The sequence below is a fragment of the Pollicipes pollicipes genome, unplaced genomic scaffold (assembly GCF_011947565.3).
Source record: "Pollicipes pollicipes isolate AB1234 unplaced genomic scaffold, Ppol_2.1 Scaffold_4002;HRSCAF=4701_pilon_pilon_pilon, whole genome shotgun sequence".
NCBI lineage: Eukaryota > Metazoa > Arthropoda > Thecostraca > Pollicipedomorpha > Pollicipedidae > Pollicipes > Pollicipes pollicipes.
The window spans coordinates 33,579,278-33,605,943 of NW_023596420.1; the positions used below are offsets into that span (position 1 = coordinate 33,579,278).

Consider the following 26,666-nt stretch of genomic DNA (forward strand, 5'->3'; position numbering starts at 1 on the left):
ACGGGGCCGGTTCAGCGTGCGGCAGCCGCTGCGCCGCCGCCGGCTGCGCTGGCGGTGACGCCATCCCCGGGCGTCGCGCTATCAGCTGCGGTCGGCGGCTTCCGGCCCCCGGGCGTCCCGGTTAGTGGTGGGTCGGTCGGTCGGTCGGCCGACGGCTCGGCTCGGCTCGGCTCGGCTCGGCTCGGCTCTGGGCTTGGATCCGGTGCCCGGTCCGGCCGGCCGGCCGCCGGGCCGGGCTCCTCCGCCGCCGGGACGCCGGGCAGCCGGCCGCGGCGACGGCTGCCGTGACTGGAGCCGTGTCGCGCGGCACGTGCCGCCGTCCCAGCGGGACGCTCCGCGTGTCGTCTGCGACACCAGCCGGATCCCGGCCGCGGCGCCTCCGCCGTTGGCATTGATTCCGACGGCCCGCCGACCGCAGCGCCGCGTCGCCGGCGACCCCTGATGCCCGTGTACGCGTGCGGCCGCGACCCGGACGTCCGTCTGGCGGCCGGCTGTGTCGGTGTCGGCGTCGGCGTCGGTGTCGATGGGAGCAGCGGCGCTTGTCGCGACACATGACCGGCTCGCCACGGCGCGCGTCACTCGACCGTTGCCGCCGCCGCCGCCGCCGCCGCCGCCGCCGCCGCCGCACAGAGACCATTGATTGGCTGCGACCGCGGCGCGGGACGGCCTCGCGATCAATGGCTGACCGGGGCCGGCTCCGCAACGCGGCTGCAAGGCGCTGCCGGGCGGCGGCGGAAGCGCGGCCGCCGCGGGCGGACGGCCGGCTCTCGCCCGCGGCGCCCTGACGCTTCCTGTGTGTCGACGGACGGGCGCGGCGGAGGAGCGGCGGAGCGGTGGAGCGGCGCGGCAGCTGGCGTCCCGGCCGGCGACGGCGGCAGCGGCGCGCCGCACCGGCCGACGCTGACGGTGCTCCTCTCGCAGGGAGCGCGGGCGTTGGTGGAGGGGAGCGGCAGCGGCGGCGGATCGGACGTCCGTGCGCCGAGAACAGTGACTGGCGGTGTTGCGCGCTCAACGGGCCCAACCGACTCTGACCGAGAACAGTAAACAGTGACGGTGTCGTCGGAGCGGGCGGTCATGGGCGGCGTCGAACAGTGACGGCGCACCATCGGAAGACGCGGTCACCGGTCGTCGAGGGCTGGGTGGCTGGAGCCGCGCCAGTCACCGGTGGTGGCAGACAGTGACGGCGTGCCTGCCGCCGACGGACGAGGCACCGGGACCGAAGACAGGGCCGGTGACCGGCCGAGCGGCCCGCGTCGCGCGTGACCGGCTATGCCGCGCCTGCACAACGGCCACAAGCCGGCGGAGGAGGCGGTGCGCCGGCGGCTGCCCGTGCCGCCGCAGAACTCTCCCGACAGGTCGCCCGTCCGGTGCGTGGCGTCCCTCGCGCGGTGCCTGGCGCCGGCGCGACCCGGCCCTCCCAACGCCCCGTGTAACGACGAACGTTGTATGTGTATGCGTATGTGTGTGCGTGAGTTCCGTGTGGAGTTGTGAGTTTTTGCCGCGCTATCGTAAGATGCGCGGATGCGTACTGCGGGGCCGCCGGCTGGTGCTGACGCGTTTGTCGCTTCGCAGCGGGCTGCCGCAGATCGGGAAGAAGCCGTCCTCGTCGTCCATCACGCGGTCCGAGAGCTACCGCGATCACCGCGAACGCCAGGCCAGCCGGGTGAGTGGTGGGCGGCTCCCCGACCCGGGGATCCCGACAGCTGGGAGGGCGCCGACAGCGAGACGCCCTTTAAAGGCACTTCTGGATCGCACGGTGACCTGTTGAAACATGTGGTGAACATACGAGATGATTGCGGAAATCGTACCGTGTGGAACCTGCCGCTGGGACCAAAACCTGTATGGGCTCATAGCTATGGTTGGTTGTGGGAGAATCAGGACGCTGTTAGTCACGATTGCTTGGTATAAACACGGTAGCTGAATCCGGTTATGATGGCAGCACTTGCGTGACCAACCCGATATCGCTGCGTCACTTCTGGGTGTGGAAAGAACCATTGTTTCGTGATCAATCACTGGTTGATTGGATGGCTTAGATTCCAGCGATTTATCATCACCATGACCGCAGTATCGCTGAAAAGATAGTCATCGAAAGTCATAGAAACGAAGGGAGACGCCTGAAAATAAACTCGGATGCCGATATTAAACGCCAAAGAGCGATGGGGTTCTGAAATCACCCGCCACCTGAATACAATCCTGGTATTGATCTCTTGGCGTTGTTGGGTGGGGCGGTGCTCGTGGCGATAGTGGGCGGTCGTGGACCATTCGCGAAGTGAACGCAAAACGACTCGGTGAATTGCGCGGCGCCGGTCTGCCGGCGGTCCGCCCTTGCCGCCGTCTCGGCGTGGGCCCAGTGGCACGTCCCCGCCGCTGGCCCTGCGGGGGAGGGGCCTGCCCTGGTGGTCCGTCCGTGCCGTTGCGCTGGCGTTGGTGGCGGCCCGGGCGTGGCGTCGGCCGCTGATGGGTTGCCGCGCTGATGACCCGTCCTCCCAGCCGCTGTCCGGGGCGGCGGCGGCGCTGACGGGCCGTCGCCGGCGGCGTCGCGTGGCGCCGCCGTCCCATTAATCAGCGCCACGCCGCGCGCCGGCCGCCCGCCCTCGGCTGCCGGCCGGCCGGCGCCGGAGCGGCGCACCACGTCGGCCGCGACTTAGAGCCGACCGCCGGAAAGTTGCGGCCCCGTGCCGGCCAAGTGGCGTCGGAGCGCACGGGGCGCAGGGCCCAACTTCGGCCGCCGCCTCCGGGGACGGCGCGCGGCCGGCCGCTGTGATGCACGCTGGGGACGCCGGCCTTGCGGTGGTATTTCCAGCGCTCGAGAGCGCAGCACGTGTGGTGGTTGGCGGCCGATCAGTGGACCGGGCGGCAATAACAGGAACTGGCATTTAGCCGCGCGCGAGCCGCGCGGCAAAACAGCTCCGCCCCTCGCCGGCCGGCCGACGCGCCGGGGAAAAACGGGCCGCGTGGTCGCGTCGCTCGGCTCCCGTCGAGCGTGAATGGGCGTGGGTGGAGCGGTGCCGACCGCTGTCCTCCGGCTGCGCCGTGGCACGTGTGGCGTGAGCGGACTGGGTTCGCCCGGCCTCAGGAGAGCGCTGTCCTGTGTCGCGGTGGGCCGGGGGTGGCCGGCTAAGTTTAGAGATGACCGGCCGCCGTGACGACGCGTGACGAGCCGACTGGCTGCCGGGAGTAAGCCTTCCGGCGCGCGACCGCACGTGATTAGGGGCCCGTCCGCCTGGTCTTCTCCACTGAGAGGCGGAGATAGGTGTGGCTCAGTCGCGAGGCCTGCGTTCCACGGTAGGGGGGAGGCTGATCCCGACCTCCAGTAGCTGAGATTCATAGCGCGGCGCGGGCGAGACTTCTGGCCTCGCTTGTGCCCCGAGTGCCTCCATAACTTCGGCGTCTCGGTCACGCTGTAGGACGGTTGTTCAAGACTGGAGTTTTGCGGGTTAAATTCACCGCAAGCTCCACTGCAAAATCCTTCAATGGGCCTAGCATGAACCCGTTGTGGCGCACCGGGGCGCGGCGTGGCCGGGTTATGAATGCCGATTGGGGGGATGTGGAACGTGGATTCATATCCCTATCATGTCAGAATGGCAGCGTTGCGTGTTATGGGCTGCATGGAAATAACCAACGCACAGGTGCCAGTCGCGTTCCCGAGGACATTAGTGAGATGTCCGAGTGGCGCTGTGTCGCCCCAGGCGGGAGCCGGGTGCGGTCGTGTCTTCGCCGGCAGCCGTGGACGAGCGCCGGCTGCGGCGCGGCCGCTCGGTTCAAACTCGGCCCGCGCCCTGACCAGACGGGGCCGGGAACTCTCCAGGGGTCACGGGTTGGCATGCGGAGCCCGGCACGGCGCGTTCGTACGCGCTAAATGAGCACCACCAGCGGGCGGAGAGATGGGCGCGAGAAGGACGCCGGTGGCTCAACCGCGGCATTAGAACGGTTGCAAATTGTTACTGTTTTTGAAGGTTCGGGCGTCAGGTGTTCGCGCTTGCAATCAATCGTAAAGTCCGCTTGATATTTACGATGCACTTTCCACGTCGTAAATTTTCCTACCAGTGCAAGCCCAAGCCATGAATCAAATTTGTGCAGATTTTTTGACGGCTTTCGCGAGCCGGTCGGCGCGGCTGGACGGCGGCGGCTGCCGGAGTCAGATCGCTGGCGCGCGCCCCAGCCCCGGCTGGTGGTCTGGGCCGCCCGTCCGATGGCCTGATTAATCTACGACGCTAACAGCGTGCTGCGACGAACGACGCCGCCACGTGGGAGGCGGACCGGCCCGGAATTTTGATGCGCGTCGAGCCTCCGACTGGCAGCGCGACGCGAAACTGTGGTTTCGTCTTCAGCCGATAGATGTCGCCGGTGTGGTTGGTCGGCGCTGCCCTGTGTGCGGGGAGCACAGCATGATTTCTCACGGAGCCTGTTGTCTGTTGCAGCGGCACACGCGAGAGAAGCGGAAACACAGCGACCCCAACATACCCAGTTCCAAAGTCAGGTGAGGTCATGGTCGGCGTGAGGTGACTGGCTGCCGTACGGGAGCCACTGGCGACTGTGTGCGTCTGTGGCAACGAAACTGCATGAGGGTAGTGTTGGGGATTCGAACTTATCATTATGCAGAGGTGGGTATGGTGGCGCAGCCTGATTTGCCAACTGTGATTTTATACCCCAGCGAGTCGTTTTCTCGTCGTTTGCGCGTCCAACTGCATAAATCATCCAGTCTCCTGGGAGCTGTTTTTCCCTCTGGAACCCTCAAGCCGAAAACGGACAAATGAGGCTGTTCATTTGAGTAATGTTCGCCGAGTTCAGAGGGCTGTGGGCGCGAAGCCTGTGCCGTGCTGGTTGGCCGCGGATTGACGCCGTTCCGTGGCCGGGCGAGAGCAGCGCTCTCCGGTCATCGATCGCCCTCAAGCAGGTGGTGAGGCGGCGGCCCGAGGTCCGGTCCGCGTCAGCCCCGCTCCGACCAGCAGAACTCTGCTGGGGCGTCCGGGCAGGTGTTCAGCTGGCTGCGTTGACATCCTCCACGTTTTGTAAGACACTCGCTAGACTTCAGGCAGGCGGGCCGGGCCGGCTTTCGTCATCAGCGTCCACCCCAGACGCACGTCGCAGGCGTAGATCGGCGGGCGCCAGCCGTCTCCGGCCGTTTGCGCCGCCGAGCGCCGTCCACAGGGCGCGGGTGGACGGCGCAGTGGAGCGGCGCTCCGGGCGGACGGCTGGACCGGGTGGCCGGCGGCGTCTCGGCGCGTGCCTAGCTGCCGGCCGACTCCGATATATACACGCTGTTTGCCTGCTAACGAGCTCATTAACAGCCGTCCGGCCGCCCTCTGATGAATGGAATTCGCGCGAAGCTGCGCGGTGACGTCACGCTCCTGGCGGCCGCCGCGACGGAAATAGCGCGCCGCCGCCAGCTGACCGCCTGTTCACGCACGCACGCCGGCGACGACAGCCGCCGCCGCCGTCGGCGCCGGCTCGCCAGGCACCTGTTGGCGCTCGGCTAGCAGCGCGGGCCGCCGGCGGCCGCGGGGACGCCGGCAGGCCGGGGGCTGTCGGGCGGCGGCGGGCGGACTGAGGTGCCCGAGGACGGACGGACCTACTGCGTCGACCGAGGCAGTGGCGCGCGACGGAGCGCGGCGGAGAGGCGGCCGGCGCGTCGGTGGAGGGACTGTCGTTGACGATTCCGGTGCTGGGGGACCGGCATTAGCATTGTTCTCGACTGGTCCTCGGGATCGACTGCGGCCGTGGGGGCAGGTCTGGCCGTCGGAGACAGCGCGGGCGCGGCGGCGGTGGCGGGAGGCGGCGCGCGACCGGCCGGCGACGGGAGCTAATTGGGCCGGCCCGCTGTGCGCGGCGGCCCGGCCGGGCCAGACGTCGGCGGGCACCGGCGGCCGGCGCTGCCAGCTGGCCAGTGTCCCGCGACCCGGCCGCCCAGGCCGACCGACCAGTGCCGTCGCGGTCGTGTGTGAGGGACGACGGTCGGGCCGGCGCCGCGCTTCGGCCGCCGGCTCCTCGGCTCTGGCCCGCCAGTGAGTCCGGCTTCAGGCCCGTCCTCGCCGCGCGCTGCGCCGGCCGGTGCTGAAGCGACGCCGGCGTGTCATCTGGTGCGGCGAGCGGCCCGGCCCGCCGCCTCCCGGCCTCTGGCCGCCGGCCGCGCCTCCCGGACGCTAGCTTTCGCCGAATCTCTGTAGAGTGCTGGATAAATAGCTGGCGTATCGTGGAGTCAATATTTTCGCTATCGCGCCGGCCGGTGCGCGCGCGCGTCGCTGCTGCCGCCGCCACCGCCGTCGCCGCCGCCGGCGCCGGCGCCGGCCGGGCGCCACGGCCGACGCGTCGATAGTGTTTGCATGGTGCGTTACCCCCTGCCAATCTGGCTAACGATCGCGGCCGGCGCGGCGGCGCTCCGCTCTCATAAGCGGCCGAGGCGCCGCTGGCTGGGCCGCGCCCCGACCCCGGCCGCCCTTTGTGCGCCCAATCAGGACCGACGGCGACCGGCCGCTGACGGCGGCGCCGACGCCACCGGCCGCGGCCGCCACCAGTCCGCCGGTGGACACCGCTTGCGACGGCGCTGGCCGACGTCGCCGGCGGCGGACGCGGCGCACCTGCGGCGCGTGTGACGAGGGCGGACGGTCGCAGGCGGTGGCCGGCCGGACGCTGGTCTGTGCCGGCGGTGTCGCGTCGGTACGGTCGGCGCGAGTCGCCGGTGGCGGCGCCGACACGAGGTGCGGTGCCGTCCCTGTGCCGGGAGGGTGGCTGGTCGCCGGTGACGCCGCCTGCCGGCTGTGCCTGTGCGACGGTCGAAGGCGCCGCTGCCGAGTGACGACGGAGCGGCCGGCCTGAGCAGATAACTCTCGCTGGTGAGGTGCGGTGTGAGCGACACGGGCCACTCGGGCGGGACCAGGGACGTTGGCAGCGGTCGGAGCGCGACCTCAAGAAACGAGCGGCGGCCGGCGGCGCCGCGATGCGCTCCGCCGAGCGACACACCTCCTTCAGCGGCGGCAAGCGGCGCGCTGCCACGCTGCCCACCTCGCTGGCCGAGGCGCGGCGCGCCTTCTCCGAGAGGTACGGCGGCCGGCGCCGGCGCACGCCCCGTGTTTACGGGCCGTGTGTAAACGGCGCACGGCGGGGGACTCCCGGCCGGCTCTCGTTACCTGCGGGCAAACAGGCGGTCTGCGCGTCCGACGGCACGCACCGCCCACGGCCTGAGGCGGCCGCGCCGCCCCCGCTCATCCGCTGCTCGCATGCCCCTGTCATCCATGCCGCAGCTCCGAGCATGAGGTGGTCTGGCTGGCTGTCGGTCACGGTCAAGGCGCGACTGCTCCCCTGGACCGGGGCTGGCGCCTGAAGAGGGGGCCGGCTGTGCGCGGGGTGTGGGGGAGGGTACACGTCCTGCCAGTGTTCGCAAAAGCCCGCCGGCACCCCGGTGACCGACCCCGGCGCCTGGACGCCAATTGGCAATAGGACGGCGGGTTTTATGGGGCGCGCGGGCCGAACGGATATGAGGTGGCGTCAACGCCACAATTTTGTCAGCTGGTAATTGCGCTCTAATTCGACCTGCCTTTATCGCATTTTCTATCTCAGCGTGCAAAACTGACGTGCTTTCCCTTAGCCATGCCCGTTACATCCCACTGATACGAAACGAGAATAATTTTCGTTTGCGTGCAGCGCTCTAGCTTGTGCTATTCCTGTGGCCTTGGCGTAAAGCACCCACAGCGAAGATTTGTGGCTGCTGCTCACTCATGTCAACTTTACGTTCAACAATTTACGCCACGAGATGAAAGGAAATTGGTTCACGGACGGTCACCTGTCACTGTCATGGTCCGTTTACGTGTATGTTCTGCGTTGATGATGGTGTATCAAAGCCAGTTGTGTGTCATTTCTGCATGAACTACTCAACCGACGGTGGACGGTCGCCAAAGCAAGCCCGTTGTCCATGTGTTGGCACGTCATCAGGAGTGGCGGTGGCGGGGCTGCGCCATCAGGATGGGCGACAGGCCAGGAGAAGGCCGGTGCTGCATGCCGGTGATTTCCAACGTTGCGTGACATGTGCTTCCACTGTCGCCTGGCGTACGCTGTTTTAAATCCAGTCCGATGTGCTCGGCCAATCAGGTCAGAATCAGCGGGCGTGTCGTGTGCCGCATCGGGCTGCCTCTCCCGTCCACGGGCATCGCTAGCCCGTGCGAGCGGTGACATAGGTCCCCGTCGTCATCGGTCCTAGCGGTGGCGCTGGTCGGTTCGTGGTGCTGGGACGCGGTGTCGTCGGCACTGGGCTGCGGCCGCCGCGCTAGGCGGCCGGGCCGCTGGCCGGATGACGCCGTCCAGTTCTGCAGCGCGTCTCCATCGGCCGGCTGAAGCAGCGCAGTGCCGGTCGCCCTCGGCCCGGCGCCGGCACCGGGCTATCGCGCGCCCTTCGCCGTGTCCGCTCACCAGCCGGTCACTATCCCGTGGCCTTGTGATTGGTGCGGGCATCCGCGCGGGGGGCGCGATGACCCCAAGTGCGGAAAAGCCTCCGGCCAGGAGTGTGGTGACGGACCCACCCCGCGCCGGACGCCATGCCAGGCGTCGCCGGCGTGACGTCACTGGGACACGGCAGCGATCGGCGGCCGCCAATATGTGGTTTGACGTGGCCAGTATGTGGTTTGACGTGGCCAATATGTGGCCGCCAATATGTGGTTTGACGTGGCCGTTCGTGGTTTGACGTGGCCGTTCGTGGTTTGACGTGGCCGTCTGACGGGTTCGCGGTTTCGGAGCGCCGGCCGCCCCGTGTATGCCGGCGCCGCCGCCGCCGCCAAATACACCGCTGCGAAAAAATGCCCCCTCGAAATAGCCGCAGCGCCGGAAGTGTGTTTGGGCGGCGTCGGCGGCGCTGGCGAGCGCGCGGCAGCATCGGACGGACGGCGTTATCAGGTGGCGGGACGCGGCGGCGTGATGCGGGCGGTCGACGTCGCTGTATCGGCCGCCGAGATTGTCGGCCGGCGGGCTGCGCGCCGCGGCCGTCGCCAGCTATGCTCCACTCGCTCGGGCCGCTCTTCCAGCGCTCCAAGTCGATGGTGTCGCTGAACGGCGCGGCCGCGGCCGAGTCGCCGGCCTCCGGCAGGCCGCGCTCCCAGCTGATCCGCAGGTGGGTGGCCACCGGCCTCTGCCCCGGCGACGGGCGACGTCCGGTGCGGTGTCAGTGCCGCCGGTCGGCCGGCCGGCGGGCTCCTTCACGCGCCGGCGGCCGGCGGCTCCGGTGGCCGCCACCGGAGGCGGCGCGCGCGGCCAAGTGCTGAGCGGTGGCGTGCGGTGTCCGACAGCGAACTGTGTGACCGGGTGGTGGCGGAGGACTGGGCGGCGGCACGTCGCTCCGGCGGCCGACCGAGCCGCGCCGCTACGGCCGACCGGCGGACGCTTGGCGCCGCGCGTCGGAAATGTCAAGGCTGCCGGCGGATTGAGTGCATCGGCGCTCGATCCAGCCCGCCGCCTGATTGCTAGAGCGGGCCGCCGGGAGCTCTGGTCGGTCGCGGCCGGCTGGGAGTCGGTGCCGGCCTCATAAACGGCGTCGACCCTCGCCGGGCCGGTGCAAAGCGGCGCTGCAGTTGGTCGCGATTGACTCGAGTCGACTCCGGATGTGGAGTCAGCTGAAGGTGGGTGTTCCAGATTCCCGGTCAGGACATGGCCCGACCGACCGGGGGTCAGCCGGAGTCGCTCCATCAGGGCTGGGGTCGGTCCAGGGGACCAGGGACCTCTCCGGACGTGTTGGCGGCCGTCGCCGTTGGGCCGCCGTCGGCCGCCCGCCGCTCACCGTCCGCCGGCCGTCCCGGTAACGAGGCGGCCCGTCGCGCGGCCCAGATGAGCCATTTGTCGGCTCGGTGCCCGCCAAGTGTGTGCCTTGCCGGCGCCAAACGGAGGCGCTAATGGGGGCCGCCGATCGGCCCGCGCCGCTGTCTTCCTCGCCGCTGTCTTCCGCGCCGCTGTCTTCCTCGCCGTTGTCTTCCGCGCCGCGACGATGGTGTCTCCGGAGCGGCGGCGCTGTTGCGTCGCGGTTGCCGGCTTGGCCGAAGGGCGCCCGCGCGGCGGAACTGAGTGGGCGGAGCGCGGCCCGCCGTGCCGGGGCAGGCATGCCGAGGACAACATTCCCGCGTTTGCGGTCAGCCTTGTGGTGCCGCTGCTGCACGGGGGTGGGGTGGACAGGGGCGTCAGGCTGCGGGTGCTGGCGCCGCCTGCCCGCTGACGGCTCGGCGAGCCCGGCGCCGGAGACGGTCCGGGGACGGCAGACGCGGCTGCGCGCGCCGGGCTGGAGTGGCGGCGCTCCGTGACCGCGGCGTGTGGGCGGCCGGCAGGCGTGCGATGATGCCGGCCGTCGCCCGGCCGGGCGTGCGGCGTTCTCACGCCGGCGATCGATGGCGGCCGCGCTGTCGCCACTGCCGCCACGGCCGCCACCGTTGCCGCCGCCAGTGGCGGCCTGACTGCCTGCTCCCGCGGTCGGCCGGCCGGCGCAGCTCGTGCGAACCGGTCCGGCCGTCGGCCGTCCGCGTTCGCTGAGCTCGGCGTCAGTGTGCGGACGGACTCGCGGCGCGACCGCTTCCCGTCGCTCGGCCGCCCCGCCGGCTCGGAGTGCGGCGGCTGGCCGGGCCGGCGGCTGTGACGGCGTCGGCCGGCAGCGGGCCGCCGCCGCCGCCGGCGCCGCGCGCCATGGCCGAGCCGATCCGCCGGCTGAAGCGGCTCTTCACGGTGTCCGACGGCAGCGATGCGTCGCGTTCCGACTCGGACGACAGCGACGACAGGTGGGTGGCGCCGCCGCCGCCGCCGCCGCCGCTGGAGGGGCGTGTCTTTGCCGCCGGAGGGGCACAGGTGCCGCCGAACATCAGCTCTCGCCGGCGGCGTCTCCACCGCCGGCCTGCGAGACAGTGGATCGGACTGTGCCAGTGTGGCTGACAGAGGCCAGACGGGACCGGACGCATCTCGCCCCCGTCCGATTGTTTCCGGCCGGTGGTCTTCCGTCGGTGTTAGCGGCAGGCTGCTGCCAGAGCGTTCGTCCTTCCCCATCGCGCGTATCCGCTCCCATGTGTGGGACTGCATCCTACGCTGAGCAGAAGAGGGCATCTGGGGCGAGCGGCTCGGCGGAGGCGGCTGACCTCTCCACGGACGGCGGAGCTCGGCGCCGCCGCCTTATCGTGCCGGTCAAGGCCGCGTCCCGGCCGGCCCGCCGCCGCGGGCCTCTGTCGTGCGTCACTGTTATCTGTCGCCCTGCCGCGCCGCCGGCGGCGCCCGGCCTGGTCGACCCGCAGCCACACTGACGCCGCCCTCCCCCTCTGTTGCAGCGATGTCGACCTCGACAGCCAGGGACTATGCAACAACAACCACTCGGGCAGCTCGTCCAACTCCAGCCTCTCTGCCCGGTACGAGCTCCACCGCGCGGCGCCGCCCGCCCACCAGCGCCCTGTGTCTGTTGTGTTGTCCGCCAGGTCCTGACATGGTGCGGCCTGAATGTGTTGGTGATGCGTGTTAATGCTGGCCGGGGAGGCTTGTGGTCACGTTGGTTTTGTCTGCCCGCCCTCGTTCTCGCTCAAAGTCAGCGGACGTTGCGCACCTGCTCACCACCCGTCCTGTCCTGTGCCCGGATTCGGCCAGAGTCGTGGCGTGTCCAGGCCGCGTACCATTGACCCGCGCTCCTCGAGCGCCGGCCCGGCGGACCTCTCCGCGCTAATTGCGGCATGTCAATAGCGCGGTTATCACGCGCTGTGCCTCCGATAGCTCGGCGCCGTGCCGTGCGGGCCTGCCGTCCGACGCCGGCCGCTCCCGGCACATCTCGGGCGGGCGCGGCTATCTTGGCCGGCGACGGGGCCGGGTGGCCTCGCGTGCAGTCAAGGCCCCGGACCGGCCGGCCGGGCGGCTCGCCGACCGCCGGGCGGGTCACACCGCCGCTCGTGCGGTCAGACCGGCGACGGCGCGCTGATTGGTCGGAGCCATTTATGCGGGTGCCGCTGATTGACCGACGGTCAAAACGGGAGTGTTTTGGACAGTCATGTAAATTTTGTAGGGCCGACGTGGTCGTGAAACATTTGTGAGGTTGTTCCTAGCGTGAAGTGTTCAGGTTTGAGGCTTGTGAACAGATGTTCCGATCAATGCGGACAGTGTGGCAAGAGTCGTTTCCTGCAGCGTTGGAACATCCCACCAACGACTCTTGTTTGTTTACCATTTGTGTTCGGACCTTGACCCAAGGGCAGCCGTGCCTCGACTGCCTTGGTTGCATTGAGGGTGAGGTCTGTCGTCCCCGCGGCCGCTGCCGCCGTGACGACCGCGGCCGCTGCCGGCAGCCGGCTGGGCGCCGGTGGCCGCCGCCGCCGCCGCCGTGTAACGGCCCGCCCGCGGCGCCCTGCTCTGCCTCTGTGTGGCCGACGGCCATTTGGGCGGTCGGCCGCCGGCAAATATTGGACCAGCGCCGGCCAGATGATGCACAATTGATTCCCCGTATTGTGGACAATAACACGGCCACGTGCAGACGCCGGCGCCGACCTGGACACGGCCGGAAGCGGGCCGCGGGCGGCCGCCCTGAGCCGGGACCTGTCCCAGCGCCGCGGCCCGCCACTCGCGAGGATTTCACTGGCTGGGGTCTTGAGACGGGCCCGTCAAGAAACGTCTGCTCCGGCTACAGCGTTTGCCGTGGGAATATGCAAATATTGGCGTATTTTCTAAGGTTTCGTAACGTGTATCCGTGCAGCGAGCCGATGGATGGAGCCGTCCCTGATGTGCGCCACAATGACATCGAGCCATAGCGCGACTGCGATGGCATATTTTTGCACGTTTTAGCGGGAACTGTGGGCAGATTCTTTCCGACTACCACCGTCGGTGTGACGGCGCCTTGAGGGCCGCTCGCCGTGCCGAAGCGTTCGCTTTGTCTCGTCCTGTCCTTGCCGTGCCGCCGTCTGGACGTGTGTGGGATCGCTCGACAGTGACGGCAGTCGGGTGCTCGGGCGGCCGATCAGCGTCGAGGAGTGCGCTGCAGCCGTCTGCGGGGCTGTCATGCAGCATCGGTAGCCAGTGGAGCTCGTCGGTGCTGTCACCCCGTGTCCTGATGTCGCCTGCCCGCGCCGGCTGCCGGGACCGGCGGCCACCCGGCGGCCCGTCTGTGACGTGTTCCGCTGCGGTGCCGACAGCCAGGAGAGTCCGTCGGCGTCACTGGACAGCGTGTCGGTGGGCGGCCGGGTGGCCGGCACGCTGGCCGAGGGCACGCCCGGCTGGGACTCGGACATGGAGGTGGACGCCGACCCGCCCGACTGGCAGCGCTCCATCGACGCCGAGGTGCGCCGCCACCTGCGGCCCAAGGAGAAACAGCGGCTCGACGTCGTCAACGGTGAGAGGAGACCCGGTCGCGCTGTTCGGCGGCGGCGGAGCACGCGGGAGGAGGGCGGGGGAGGCGGTCCCGGTCAGCGGAGTCTGAGGCCCCCCTCCCCCCCCCTCCCCGGTCACCCCCCAGCGCCTGCCAGTGGTCCAACCGCTTCCGTGGGGCCTACCGCGCAGGATGATGCGGAAGTGGCGCGAGCGTCTGCCGGCCGACTCGGTCACTGGCCGTCGGCTGCCCGAGCGCTTCAGTAATGGCATTGGCTGGACTCAAGCCGGGAATCGCACCTTACTGCGCCGCCGATGCACGCCATCCTCTCACAGATGGATGCTCGTCTGTGGGGCCGCAGCTGCAAAGCCGTGCGGAATTGCCGCTTGTCAGATAAGCCGCCCTATGTGCGAGGGACTGATTTAGTGCTGCAACGCCCCCTGAAAACGCGGGCATGGTTAAGCGTCATCCAATGGATGCTCTGGCTTGGCGCGCAGTATGGCTGGTTCTTCCGTGAAGACATCTGCGGCCACGCTTTGCTCGGCGAGAAGTATGCTGTTGACCTTTGCAAGCGGCATTGGGCCGTCTCATGATGCGGCCGTGTCGCGCGGGGGCGGCGGCCGCGGTGTGGCGGTGTATCCGGGCGGATCGTCGCGCTCCCGCGGGCCCCGCCGGCCGCCGGGCCGGACTGTGTGCCGGCCGTGTCGGCGTCAGGTGGGGCGGCGGGCCCGGGCGGGGGCGGGGACTGACTGCGGTCCGATCAATGCATGCGAGATGTGCGGCCCGCGTGAGTGGGGCCGTCCGGCGCCGCACCGGTGGCCATCGATCGCCGCACCGGCCGCGCCCCATCAGCTGGAGGCCGGCCGCGTTCTTTGTGACGCGCCGCGGCCGCCGAGCGCGCGCGCCGGCCCCGGCACCGGCCCCGGCCGCGGTCACGGGACGCAGCCGGGATCACGGAATGGATGGCGCCGAGAAATGTGCGCGTCGGGCAGTAACTGTGTTCGTGACTTGCTGCTCAGACGTGACGTTTAGCCGGCAGCCGCAGTGGCCAGCGCCAGAAAGCCAGTCCGTATTCACCCGTTCCGGCAGTTGATAATGTGTTCGGATGGAACCGTTGGTGTACACTAGGTGTTTCTGTACTGATGACATTGTGGCATTTTCCAGAGCTGTTTCACACAGAGAGAACGCACGTTCGGAACCTGAAGGTGCTGGTTCACCTGTTCAACCGCCCGATGATCAACCTGAACATCTTGCAGCCCAACGACATCAATCTGCTGTTCGGTGAGAGCTGCTCAGCTGTTTGAGAGTCGTGGCCGAGTCGTGGTCTTCGTGGTCGTGGTCGTGGTCGTGGTCTTCCCAGTACCGCCAGCTTTTGTTCTGCTGTCGGCTCCCCGTTTCCCGTTCCCCCGGGCGGTGTCAGCGGGATATTGACTTACTGTTTGTCATCAGGTAACCTCGAAGAATTGTTGGAGATTCATTCAAGGTTCAACTCAGCAATGAAAAAGCGACAAAAAGAGGATCCCATGATGGAAAAAGTGGGCGATATCCTCATCAGTATGGTAAGTGTCGGCAAAAGTTCTGTACTGAAGCCTGCGTCTTTTTATAGCTTTTGGGTGTCCGGAGCGTTGCTTCCGAACGGTATGGACAACTTCGTTGACGCCGAATTTGGATGGCATGCAATCCACGCGAAGGCCCTGTCGCATTGTCATTAGACCCCACCCATGCGATGGTATGTTAACCAACTGTCTGTGTGTGCCTTGCCCGCGTAATCGGACCGTTCTGTCATCAAGCCTTGCCGATCGGTGGCCGGTAGCGGCCGGAGGCGGCCCCTGCCGGCCGGCGCGTGCGCCACGCTGGCCGCCTCACCATGACCCGCCTGCTGACCGCGCGCCGCCCCCGTCCCGTCCAGTTCGAAGGCGAGTCGGGCGAGAGCTTCAAGACGGCGGCGGCCGCCTTCTGCCGCTGCCAGTCGATCGCGCTCGACAAGCTGAAGTCGCTGCAGAAGCGCGACCAGCGGCTGGCGGCGTTCCTGTCCGAGGCCGAGAGCGACCCGGTGTGCCGCCGGCTCCAGCTCAAGGACATCCTGCCGACGGCCATGCAGCGGCTCACCAAGTACCCGCTGCTGCTGACCAACCTGGCCAAGTACACGGTGCGCGGCTCCGAGGACCACGCGCTCGTGCTGCGCGCCTGCGAGAAGAGCAAGGCCATCCTGGAGCACGTCAATAAGGTGGGCAGAGGCAGAGGCTGCAGGGGGCCGAGTGTCCTTTGTGTGCTAGTGGTCGCAGCCGCCGGGTGACACGTTAGAAGTTTAGGGTATCACGCTTAAGAAGCCGACGTTACAGCGTTAATGTGAACCGTAGCTTTGGTGACATGTGATATTGATAATTTGGCATTGACGCCGAGATGAGATGTGGGATGACGAGGCTCAGCTGTGTTCAAAACGAGAATGGAAGCGTCCACTTCGCCGACGGTGGCCGTTGCTGTCCGGTCCGCCGGCCGGACTCGCCTCGGGGCGGGGCGCCGCGCGGTCCGCCCCCGGCCGGCCGGCCGTGTGTGAGCCGAACAGCGGTGCGGTGTCGGGTGTCGGCGCACTCTGGGGGCCGACGCCGCTGACACCGAGCCGCGCCCGCAGGTGAAAGGCGAGACTGAGCGCCACGAGCGCCTCGTCGAGATCCAGAACAAGCTCGAACAGAACGGCTTCACCCGGGTCGACAACCCCATCGTCAACGAGTTCAACGGCGTGAGTAGCTGGCGGCAGGGCGTTGGGCGGGCGGTGGGCGGTGGTGGTGGTGTCACCTGGTGCCGGCGGGTGGTGGGTAGCGGCGGATCTGGGACGGCCAGGCATCCCGGGCTGGGGTGACCGGGCGCCGGATGTTCTGCCGTTACGGGGCGTCGGCTTGACGAACGGCCGCGTTCGTCCGGGCCGTCTCATCTGCCGTGCGCCGACCGAGCCGCCGCGCCGCGCTCCTCAATATGACACATTCCTTGCCGGCGCGCGCGACCCGAGCCCGCCAAGCCGTGCGGCGTCGCTGACGCTGCGCCGCCGGGAGCGAGCGGCGCGGCCGGCGGCGCCCTGCCACGGGCCGCCGGCTCGAGGTGCGCGGCGGCGTCGGGTCGACTGTCTCCGAGCAGGCGCGTCAGGGAGCGGGGCGGACATGCAGACAGTGTGACGCTGGGCCTTTTCTGACGTGAGCCGAGCGCTGTTTGTTTCGGGTGGGTGTGTTTGGGTGGCGAGCGGGGTACCGTGACCAGGTCTGGCAATCGCCAACCATGCCGCTGGTGCCGTAGGCTGGGCCACTGCCAGTCACGTGTGGTGAAGTCCGGGTAATCTGGGAATTTAGCGAGCCCGAACGGGCATCTGGGATGCATTGCTGGTGTTGTGCAGTAGTTGGTAACGTCAAATGGGATTCGGATGAGGCGAGGCCGCTATGACATTAAACTTGATAGATGCCTGGATGATATCGTGCTTGTGGGTATCTCAGCGCTGGGTGCTGCTCCTTTCAGCGACTTGATCTCACCAAGTACCGGATGATCCACGAGGGCGCCGTGATGTGGAAGTTCAGCAACAAGGGCAAGCACGTGGAGCTGCACATGATCCTGCTGGAGGAGTTCATCGTGCTGCTGCAGAAGCAGGACGACAAGTACGTCCTCAAGTTCCACACCGTCACCGGCCGCGAGATCAGCCCCATCGTGAAGAACGAGAACATCCTGGTCCGTCCGATGGCCACAGGTGAGTGGTGCGGACGGAAGCCCAGCTGCCGCGAGGCGACGCCGCCCCTCTCGTCCTCGGCGCACGCCGAGCTGCGTGCCGTGCCCGCTGTTTGTGACTGCGGGTGCCGGTCGCACTGTGACTACTGGACCCTTGTGCGCTCTGGCCTGCCGCTACAAGCGAACGTTGCTGCCAACGTTTCGGGGGAGGAGTGGCTGCAGAGGTCGGAGCATACCCTGGTGTGGAGAAGACCTCACCCGGCTGGATCCGACCTGGTGCCGGATGCAGCCCCGCTTGCGGTGACCGTTTGGGACCGGGCCTGCACGGCTTCTGGGGTGTGGGCGAGCTTCACGGTCGGCCGGAGCCCACTGAGCGCCATCGAGCGGGCGTGGGCCGGGTCACCCCGGCCGGGCCGCCGGGCCGCGCCTGACAGGTCAGCGGCCCCGCCCCCAACCGCCCGGGCCGTCCCTCGCGCGCGGCCGACGGGGCGCGGCGAATGGGTCTGTGGCGGGAAGTTCGCCGTCCGCCGGCTTGAAGTGGTCCAATCGTATCCGCGCGGCAGCCGCCGGCGGCTCGAGCTGCGGGAATCGCGGCCGCCAGTCGCCCGCCGGAAGCGCCGTGACCGAGCGGAGCTGCAGGAATCCGGCAGCTATCCGCCAGCAGGTCGTTGAGTGGCGCCGAGCCCGCGGGGGCGTTCGTCTCGCTGTTCGGCATTTTGTGAGTCAAGGCATTTGCATAGCGTGCCGAGGTGCTGTCAGCCTTCTGGGAGCCGCTCGGGATCATTCTGGGAAGGGTCGCCTGGCCAGGAGGCCGGGTTCCAGGTTATCCGGGGACGCCCGGATCGGGGGTGGGGGCTACGCTTCCCTTCGGCGGTAACGTAGATTGAGGTCGTACGTGGGCCCCTTGAGCGTGACAGTCTGGCCAGATCCGCGACACTGGTGGATTGGGTGCCATTCTCTCCGGCACGACGCGGGGCTGTTGGGCAGTCTCCAGTCATCTCACGATCCGGCGGTCGAGCGCCGCGCGAAGGTCGTCACGCCGCGCGCCGGCCCTCCAGCGCCGCCGGGAGTGTATTGATTGCTAGCGTTTCTGGACGGCTTCGATATGGTGGGCGGGCCAGCGATAACCGGGAGCGACGCGGGTGGGGTGGCGGCACCGAGTCTGCGGCGGCGGCCGGTGAGCTGAGCTCGGATGGCCGGCGCCCACCGTCTGCAGACGGCGGCCGCTCCCGGCCGGCCGACCCTCGACCCGTGTCTGTGGGATGCGGAGTCACCGCCCCCGGCGCCCCGCTGCGACCGAGTCGCGTCCCGGCTCCGAGGGTTGTAGCCGTTCCGACCGTCAGCAGCCGCGGCAGGGTGCGCTGACGTCGCCGCCGGCCGGCTGCCGCTCACACCCGCTCTTGTTGCAGAGAAACGCGCCTTCTTCATCCTGCACAACCTGAACGTGGGACCGCAGATCTACGAGCTGCTGTTCGGCAGCTCCAGCGAGCGCGACACGTGAGTAGCGCCACCTGGACGGCCGGCCGCCGCCGCCCGGCGGCCACGCCCGCCCAGGCAGCCTGTTGTGCTGTTGACTGCGTGCGGGTCCGGCTGTGTGGGGACGCGGGAGCGTATCGATTTCACGCGGAAGCGGAAGGCCCAGCGCCTTCACCCAGCCGACTAGAACGTCGTCGCCGGCTCTAGCAGAGAAACTGCAGCGCGGAGAGGGTTCGATGTTGGCTTTGCGTGGAACGGAGCCGGGTTTGACATGACGGAGCCCGTGCGACAACACCGGCAGATGCTCCAAGCCGGTGTATTAGACACAAGGAATGTGTTATTTGGGTGTACGGTCCCGCGGTGCAAGCGTTCGTGCGAGTCGCGGAAGGACAGACCACGTTATTCGACCGCTGCTACCTCCCCTGGGGCTCATGTTGCAAAGTTACCTGTCCGGCGGCCTGGGTGTTAACAGCTCTGCAAGCTGATCTGTCAATGTTACGTCTAATGGTCGTCTGATTATAAGACTGATGTTATCGCACGAAACTCGAGCTTGTCGTGAGGACGTCGCCGTCCGTGGAGAGGGACGGGTCAACAACCCAGTGGAGCTATCAGCTCGACTTTTGCCGGCCGGCGCGGCCGGCAGAATCGGAGAGCCGACTCGGCCGGGCCGGGCGGGCGGAGTTCTGCGAGTGACGCGTGTCGATGTGGGCGGCGTGCGGCGCGGGCCCGGCGTGTTTGCCTGGCTGGCCGCGGCTCGGACCGGTCCCCCGTCCCCAGCACCGGCTGGAGAGGCGTCGCGAGAAGCCGCTGAGCCTTCGGTGAAAAAATACTCACCTCGCGCGACGTCTGGCCGGCCTCCGTGATCTCGTGCCGGCGAACGTGACGTCGTTAGCGGGTGACGTCAGCACTGAGCTGGCGTCACCGCCGCGGACGCGTACCAAGTACGGCTCGGCCGGCGGGAGTGGCGCGTCCGCGTCCCCGCCGGCGGCGCGAGCGCCGCGTTGCAACACCGGGCGCCCGGCCGCGCTCGCCGTACGCCTGGCCTGTATGCCGCGCGCCCGCCGACCGAAAATTGGCAGATGAGTTTGGCAGGCGGCGCCAGCGGCCGACCGATGATGGTCCGATGCGGCTGATTTCTATTCAGCGCGCCGCCTGGCCGGCCGGCCGTATGGGTCGGCCGGCGGTGAAAGGTCACTGCGGCGCCGGTGGAGGGAGCAGGCTGTGCCACTTGAGCAGCGGCCGGCCGGGCCCGGCGGCCGAGTCGGCACCGCCGGACCGGGATCGACACGTCTGGTGGGCGGACGCCGGCCGCGAGCAAGCCTGGCCGGTCCTCGCCGCTCTTCGCCGCCCGACACCCCTCCGCGCTGACGGGCGACTCTCGCGGTACGCCCGTCGCTCCCCGGTCCACGTCTGCCGCCTTCGCTGGTCCCTCCTGACTTGGGACGTGTGCGAGGTTACACAGGGGGCAAGCACAACTGAAAAATTGCCGCTGAAAACCTAGGTGGGGTGACAAAACATGGCATGTGCTCGTATCTTATTTTTACGGGTGTACCCGGAGATTTTACCTGTTGGTATTTAGTTTAACATATCAGCATATCAGGAAATATCAGCATATCTGTTAACAAATCAGCAAATGCCATAAATTTGGTAAGCGGGCACGTGCCCCGTGACTGTTACGTACGCACGCCCCTGCCCCTGGCGGGTCTTCATAGGGCCTGTTGGTCGTGGGGTCTTGCGGCCTCGCGTCCCTAACCGGACTCGGCAGGCCCCGTTGTGTCCGGGTTGTGTGGCCAGACTGGTGACCTGCACTGGGACACGGCTCCGGCGTGTGCCCGTGTCCGTTACTCGCCGGCCTGCCGGCCCAGGTGATGACCCGTTCCCTGCCGGCAATGGTCAGCTGGCGGATAAGAAGCTCATACAAAAAGACGCGTCGGGCTCCCGTCGCCGAAGAACCGGCCGGCCGCGTGCAGTTTTTGGTGCCGTCTCGCACGTCGTATATGCCCGGACCAGTGCGTGGCATCCACCCACCACGCGCGTTTTTATGCCGGGTGCAAGCCCATTTGGAGGGCGCGTGTCGGTCTGGTGCGGCAGGCGTCCGCTGTTTCAGTCACAATCAGCGGCGTTGACAGATGACCAGAAAGCGGCCGTTCGTCTCGGCGCCCTTGGCCCGAGGGAGCGGCGTGTGACGCTCGTCACCTGCGGACGCTCGGGACGCCCCGGCGGCGTCACCGCCCCATCATCGGGGCGTCGGCGGCGCGCGGACCGGCCTGCGACGCGCCGAGTCTGTCGGGGACAGCCTGAGTGTCTGGCCCCGGGCGTGGTGACTGCCGCGACAATGCGGGACAGGGTGGCGAGCGGCGAGGCCGGTCGACAGGGCGCGCGGCGTCGCTGGCGGTGCGCGCGCGCGCCCGACGTGTCGTCGCCGACCGGCCGTCGGCGCCGCCTGAAAACAAACAACGGCCGCCGGCGGCTTATTTGATTGGGCGCGTTACGAGCACGCCGCGCCGCCGGCACGGCCGCTCGCCCACCCACCCGCCCACCCCCCGGGTCGACCCCTGTTTTCGTTGGCCATGCCCGCCAGATATGTGGAAACGCGATTCTTGCTGGCTTCGAATAGCCGTGCGGCGGCGAGCAGCGGCCGGCCGTCGGCGGCGATGCGCGCGCCCCGGCCGCGCTCACGGGCGGGGGCGGTGCAGGTGGCCCGCTGACGCCCGCGGCCTCGTTGGGACAGACGGAGGAAGTGTCCCTTGCGGCGCCTGTGCTCAGGCCCTGACCGGACAGGACTGAGAGGTGAAAGGCTGGCGCGGGACGGCAGCGGCCAATTATGGCTGCGCGTGATCGTGGTGTTGATTTTTGGAGATGATGAATTATGCACGAAAGCGAGCTGTCGGTATGGCCGCTGGCATTCAGTGTTCATTAGCGCAAGACTGGGGCCAACTCTTGGCATCGCTGCACGGGGTTGCAAATCGCTGAACCTTTGATCCGAGCGCGCAATTCGCTGCGGCCAGCCATTGTCGATTGAGCTGTATCGCCGTTTGATAACCAGCTTGCGTCCGCTCGCCAATGCGTCTTTTTGACACGGACGATTGTAGTTTCTGAAAGCGATGAATATCTGTTGTATTGCGGTGAGTCATGGCCAGAGTGCTGGCACGGTAGTAAATTGTCACGGACAACGGGCGTCACAGATACGCGTCGGCATTTGGCAGCGAGTCGCCCTGGAATCTCGGAATAGCAGTGCCCACGCCGATGTCCCCCGCTCTCCAGAGCCGAGGCTTTCGTAGAAGTGCTGTGTGACGGCTTTGTCACGCGATGTCCTGGCGCGGCGGGCCGCCGTCACCGAGACGGGTGCCAGGTGCTTGAGGCGGCTCTCAGCGCGACACGGGTGTCCACGGAGCGGGCCGGCGGGGTGGGCCGGGCGAGCGCGGCAGCCGGCGCTCCAGCCCGCCAGCCTCGGCCGGCGGCGGCCCGCTCGTGCCGCCGCCGGCGTCCTGCGCTGGCAGCCGGTCAGTCGGTCGGCGCCCGGCCCGGGAAACGAGCTGTTCAAATCGCCGTCGGCGCGCGCGCCGCCCCTTTCCGCTGACCTACTGCAGCTGCGCCGCGACCTGTTGGTGACGGCCGGCAGGCGGCGCAGGTGTCCGCAGATGGTGCGCGGCTCCGCCGGGGGGAGGCGTGTGCCGCCAGCGTCCGCGGAACCGGGTGACTCGGACGGGCGGGCTATGACTCAGTGGGAGGAGTCTGACTCGCCCCAGTCGCCCGCCTGGACCCGTGGCAGGCGCGCCGCTTGGCGGGTCGGCCACGTTCCGCTTCAACACGTTGCAAGTTCAGGTTGCGTTACTTAGTCCCAGGTGCTTTCAGCATTGTCTGCAGCCACCCAGGCCGGGGGCCGTCCAAAATCCGGATTGTAATTGGCTTTGCGTGTTTTCCGAGGAGCGCGACGGCGTGAACACGTGCACCCGCCTATCGCGGACCGCAGCGTGGGTTGAATGTTGTGCTCCTGGCCAAAACTGTCAGCCGACTGCCGTCACTTCGTGCACGGCCTTGCCGTCCCGCGCCATCGCGTGCCGTCGGCGCTTCCTGCGCCCGCGTTGTCGCCCCTGAACCATCACGCTTGACAGCTGCCATCCCCGGGCTGACGCAAGCCTCTGAGCGGCGTTGGACACGTGCGTCGAGGCGACGTGCGTCAGTCTCGCGCTGCCGCTGGCCGCGTCGATCCTGCGAGGCTCCCGCCGGTGAGGAAGGCCCGGCCGGGAGCGGGCCTTCTCGGAGCGCGCCGGCACCGGCGCCGGAGGACGGCGTCGGCCGCCGCCAGCGCAAACAGTGCGTTCTTCACAGTTGTCGGACGAGCGGGCGCTGAGTGATGCGGCCACTCTCGCGTGGCCTAGATCCCCTGGCAATGCGCACAAAAAGCGTCAGATCTCCGGGTTGTGTTTGTGAGCCGGCGGCGCTCAGCTCCCGCTGTTTGTGCCGGTAGCGACGGGAGGCGCCCGAGGCTGAGTCACGACTCCCCGGGGACGCGGGAACCCGAGTCACGACTCTAGCAGGCCACGCCTGGCTCCGAGGAGGGACGGCAGGGCGAGCGATGACTCCTGGGTGTTGGCGGCCGGGCGGACTCTGCGCGGTGTCCGTCGGCACGGCCGACGGCCGGGCGTCGCGCGCCACTGACGGCCCCCTCTGACGTGGTCTGGCTCGGCGCCGCCTCGGGTGCGGCGCGGCACGGCACGGCACGGCACGGCACGGCACGGCACGGCCGGGGACGCCACCCGCCGGCCCGGGCCGGGGCCGAGCTGGGCATATTACATAATCCGCTTCTCTACCGACGATAATCGATCGGGACGCTCTTGAAGCTCCCCGCGCTCGCCTGGCCCGGCGAGGGTTGTTTGTTGGCATTTCCCGTCAACAACCGGTTGTTGCAGGCTGGGTTATTCAGATATGGATTGCTTTCTGTACCGTTCTGGGAACTGACAAGCTTGTGCCGTCTGGTGTTCGCTGAGCATCGGACGACGCGACCGTCGCTGATCCGATGAGCTTTGGTCGCACGCTAAGTCGGTATTGTAATCAATGCAGTGCAAATAATCGAGATCGGTGCCATTCTGCGGCGGGTGTCAGCGGATGCCAGTGCATGAGATGTGGTCGTTACTCATGCGGCATGCCGTGTCGGGTCGCTCGGTGCCGCCGGCGCCGGAAGGGCGTTCTGCGGGCCGCGCTGGCCCAGATGTGTCGGCGGTGACCTATGAGGCCGCGGCCGCGAGCGGAGCGCGCTGCTGCGCCGGCTGCCGCCACCGGGGCCACACGGGCGACTGTGGGCCGGGGTGCGGCCCAGGGCTCGGCTCTGACCCGCAGCGGGGGTTGGCGGGAGCGGCGCGTGTGGGCCGCCCCCACCGCCGCCCGGCGTGTGTCAGTGGCCTGCAGCGCCGGCGGACGGGGAGCGCCGCACTCTGAGGCCGCTCCCTGCCGCGTCTCGGCCCGACGCGAGGTCAGCCGCGTCCGCCGCCCTGCCGACGGACAGGTGCAGGGGAGCGGTGCCGTCCCGACCGGCTTCGCTTCGAACCAGTTCTTTCCCCGGTGAAAGTGTCGCCGATCGCCCTCGGATGGACTGACGGCGGACGCGGTGGCCGGGCGTCACCCGTCCCGCTCCCGGCCGTGAGGGATACGGCGGTCGGGCGTCACCCGTCCCGCTCCCGGCCGTGAGGGGCACGGTGGCCGGGCGTCACCTGCCCCGCTCCCGGCCGTGAGGGGTACGGTGGCCGGGCGTCACCCGCCCCGCTCCCGGTCGTGAGGGGTACGGTGTTCGGGCGTCACCCGCCCCGCTCCCGGCTGTGAGGGGTACGGTGGCCGGGCGTCACCCGCCCCGCTCCCGGTCGTGAGGGGTACGGTGTTCGGGCGTCACCCGCCCCGCTCCCGGCCGTGAGGGGTACGGTGGCCGGGCGTCACCCGCCCCGCTCCCGGTCGTGAGGGGTACGGTGGTCGGGCGTCACCCGCCCCGCTCCCGGCTGTGAGGGACAGCCGGCTGCGGCGGCCGCCGGACGGTCCGACTGCGCGCTGGCACCGCCGGCGGTGCCGGAGCGACAGACGGCGGCGCCGGGTCGCTGCGGGCCGTCCGTTTGTGTACGCCGCACCGGCGACGGCCTGTGTGAGTCCGCGTCGGCCCCGACATCCGCCGCCGCCTGCCGCCGCCTGTTTACCGGCCAGGTCGGGTCAGTGGCGGGCGGCGGCGGCGGCGCGGCGGCGGGCGACCGGCGCCGGGCGCCAGTGCGGCGCGGCGGCCCGGCGCGGGACGGACGTGCGGTGAGCGGCGCGCGGCGTGGCGCGGCGATGAACCGGACCATGTGGGGCCTGGGCGAGGCGCGTCGCTCGTCGCTCTCGCTGGAGAAGGTGGCCGTGGAGCGGCGCGGCAGCTTCGCCGATCGCCTGGCGCTGGAGGCGGCCGCCGGACGCCGCGGCAGCACCGAGATGCTCGACCGCCTGCGCGACGCGCGCTGGCGCCTCTTCGACCGCGAGCGCTTCCGCGAGCGGCGCGGCAGCCTCAGCCAGGAGAAGCTGGACCAGCGGCCGCCGCCCAGCCGCGCCGCGTTCAAGCTTGAAGACGAGAAGACGCGCACGCTCGATCGCGACAAGACGGGCCGGCGCGCCGCCAAGGTGGAGCGCCGCGGCAGCATCGTCACCAGGTCTGTGGGCGCCGCGGTGGCGGACGGCGGCGGGACGTTTTTGCCTCCGCGCTTTTGAGTGGCAGCGGGGATGGCAGGCGGATGGACAGCGGCGTCTGTGGGGTGCCGCCCACGCGACCGGCGGGCCGGGCGGCGGCCCCTCTGGCGTCAGCGCGAGCTGTATATGGCCGTCGAGCGTGTGTCGGCGGCGGCACGCCCCTGCGCCGGCCGGCCGCCGTCTCTCATCTGGCGCTCCATCTGCAGGCCGGTCCCCAGCCGGCCGGCACTGATGGGCCAGACGCCGCCCGGGGAGTCGGTCAGGCCCAGCGCCGGTCCATGCACGGATAGCGGCCGGTTCCGCCGCGCCGCCGGCCGGTCCACGTCCTGCTCTGGCCGCTCCAGTGCTCGCGGCGGCAGCGGCTCCGTACGGACACAGCGGATAATCTCCGGTCGGCGGAGGCGGGTGACCTGCTGACGTGACCTGGAGCACAGCGTCCGCCGGCTGGGATGCGGTGCCGGGGGCAGGGACGGCTTGGATCGCCCGTACTCTCCGCATCTCCACCACGAGCAGAGCCGGACACGGGCCTGTCCAGTCGGCCGACGCCACGTGTCTCCCACGGCCTGGTGTGCCGCTGTCCGTCGCCGCCGCCGCGTTAGTACAGGCCGCACCATTCAGCCGGGCCGCCAGGTTTTCCCGGCGCGAGGGCCGCCGCCGCCGACCGCCCGCGGTTCGGCTGCGTGTGGCGAGACGGATTCGGCCGGCCGGGACCGGTCCGGCCCGGTCCCGGGCCGGCGGGCGGCCGCACCGCTCAGCCTCGCCTTGTCACGACCGCTCCCGCACCGGGCCCGGCTCCACCGAACGCGACGCGACGCTGGCCGGGCGCAGTCTGCCTCCCCCCCCCCCCCCCCTTTCCTCTGCGTATTATTTCGTACGGGTTTCTTTATGCCAGGGCCTATCCAGCGTTTGCTAAACTATCCTGCGCGGCACGAAGTCCGGTCAGAAATCCACCTGCTGTGTTTGCGGCATGCTTTAAAACCATCTATTCCTGTCTGAAGCAGCGCCCTTGTGGCCGGCGGTGTGCGTCACTGCCCATCACGGCCGACGCGCCGTGGCGTGCGGGCTGACGGCGGCCCGTCAGCGGGCGGCCGGCAGACAGAGGGCCCGTGTCGGCCGTCGGACCGGCGGCGCGGCGCGTGACGGCGGCGCAGATGGCGGCCCGCTCGTCACGCGCCGACGCGCCGCCTGCCTTCCCGCTCGCCACCGCCGTCGAGCCAGGCGGCGGCGCGTCCGCGGCGGTGTGTGCGTGCCGGCCGCCCGGCTTTCCACCGATCGGGGCACAATGACAACGCGGGGAAAGGCGGCGCTGGGCGTGGCTCTGGTGCGTGGCTGCCGGCGAGAGCGGCGGCGTCTCGGTGACGCGACGGCGGCTGTCCGGCGCCGTCCTCGGTCCGGCCGCGGCACCGCCCGGGCCCGACTCGCCGTCCGATCGGCAGCTGCAGGCGCCGCCGTCGACGGCGCATGCACGGCCCTTGCCCCGGCGGCTCCGGCG

At 69.1% G+C, this 26,666-nt stretch overlaps 1 protein-coding gene across 1 annotated transcript in view; it reads left to right on the forward strand.

Moving 5' to 3' along the window:
- LOC119094011 (rho guanine nucleotide exchange factor 11) overlaps positions 1-26,666 on the forward strand; it is a gene marked incomplete at its 3' end in the record, with an annotated part of 83,938 nt that overhangs the window by 53,819 nt on the left and 3,453 nt on the right. The window contains exons 13-22 of the mRNA XM_037217062.1: positions 1,573-1,663; positions 4,422-4,480; positions 11,280-11,357; positions 13,116-13,312; positions 14,453-14,569; positions 14,738-14,847; positions 15,198-15,515; positions 15,921-16,028; positions 16,793-17,018; positions 18,406-18,493. Of these exons, the coding sequence (XP_037072957.1) occupies positions 1,573-1,663; positions 4,422-4,480; positions 11,280-11,357; positions 13,116-13,312; positions 14,453-14,569; positions 14,738-14,847; positions 15,198-15,515; positions 15,921-16,028; positions 16,793-17,018; positions 18,406-18,493 (1,392 nt within the window). The remainder of the gene's footprint in view (positions 1-1,572; positions 1,664-4,421; positions 4,481-11,279; positions 11,358-13,115; positions 13,313-14,452; positions 14,570-14,737; positions 14,848-15,197; positions 15,516-15,920; positions 16,029-16,792; positions 17,019-18,405; positions 18,494-26,666) is intronic.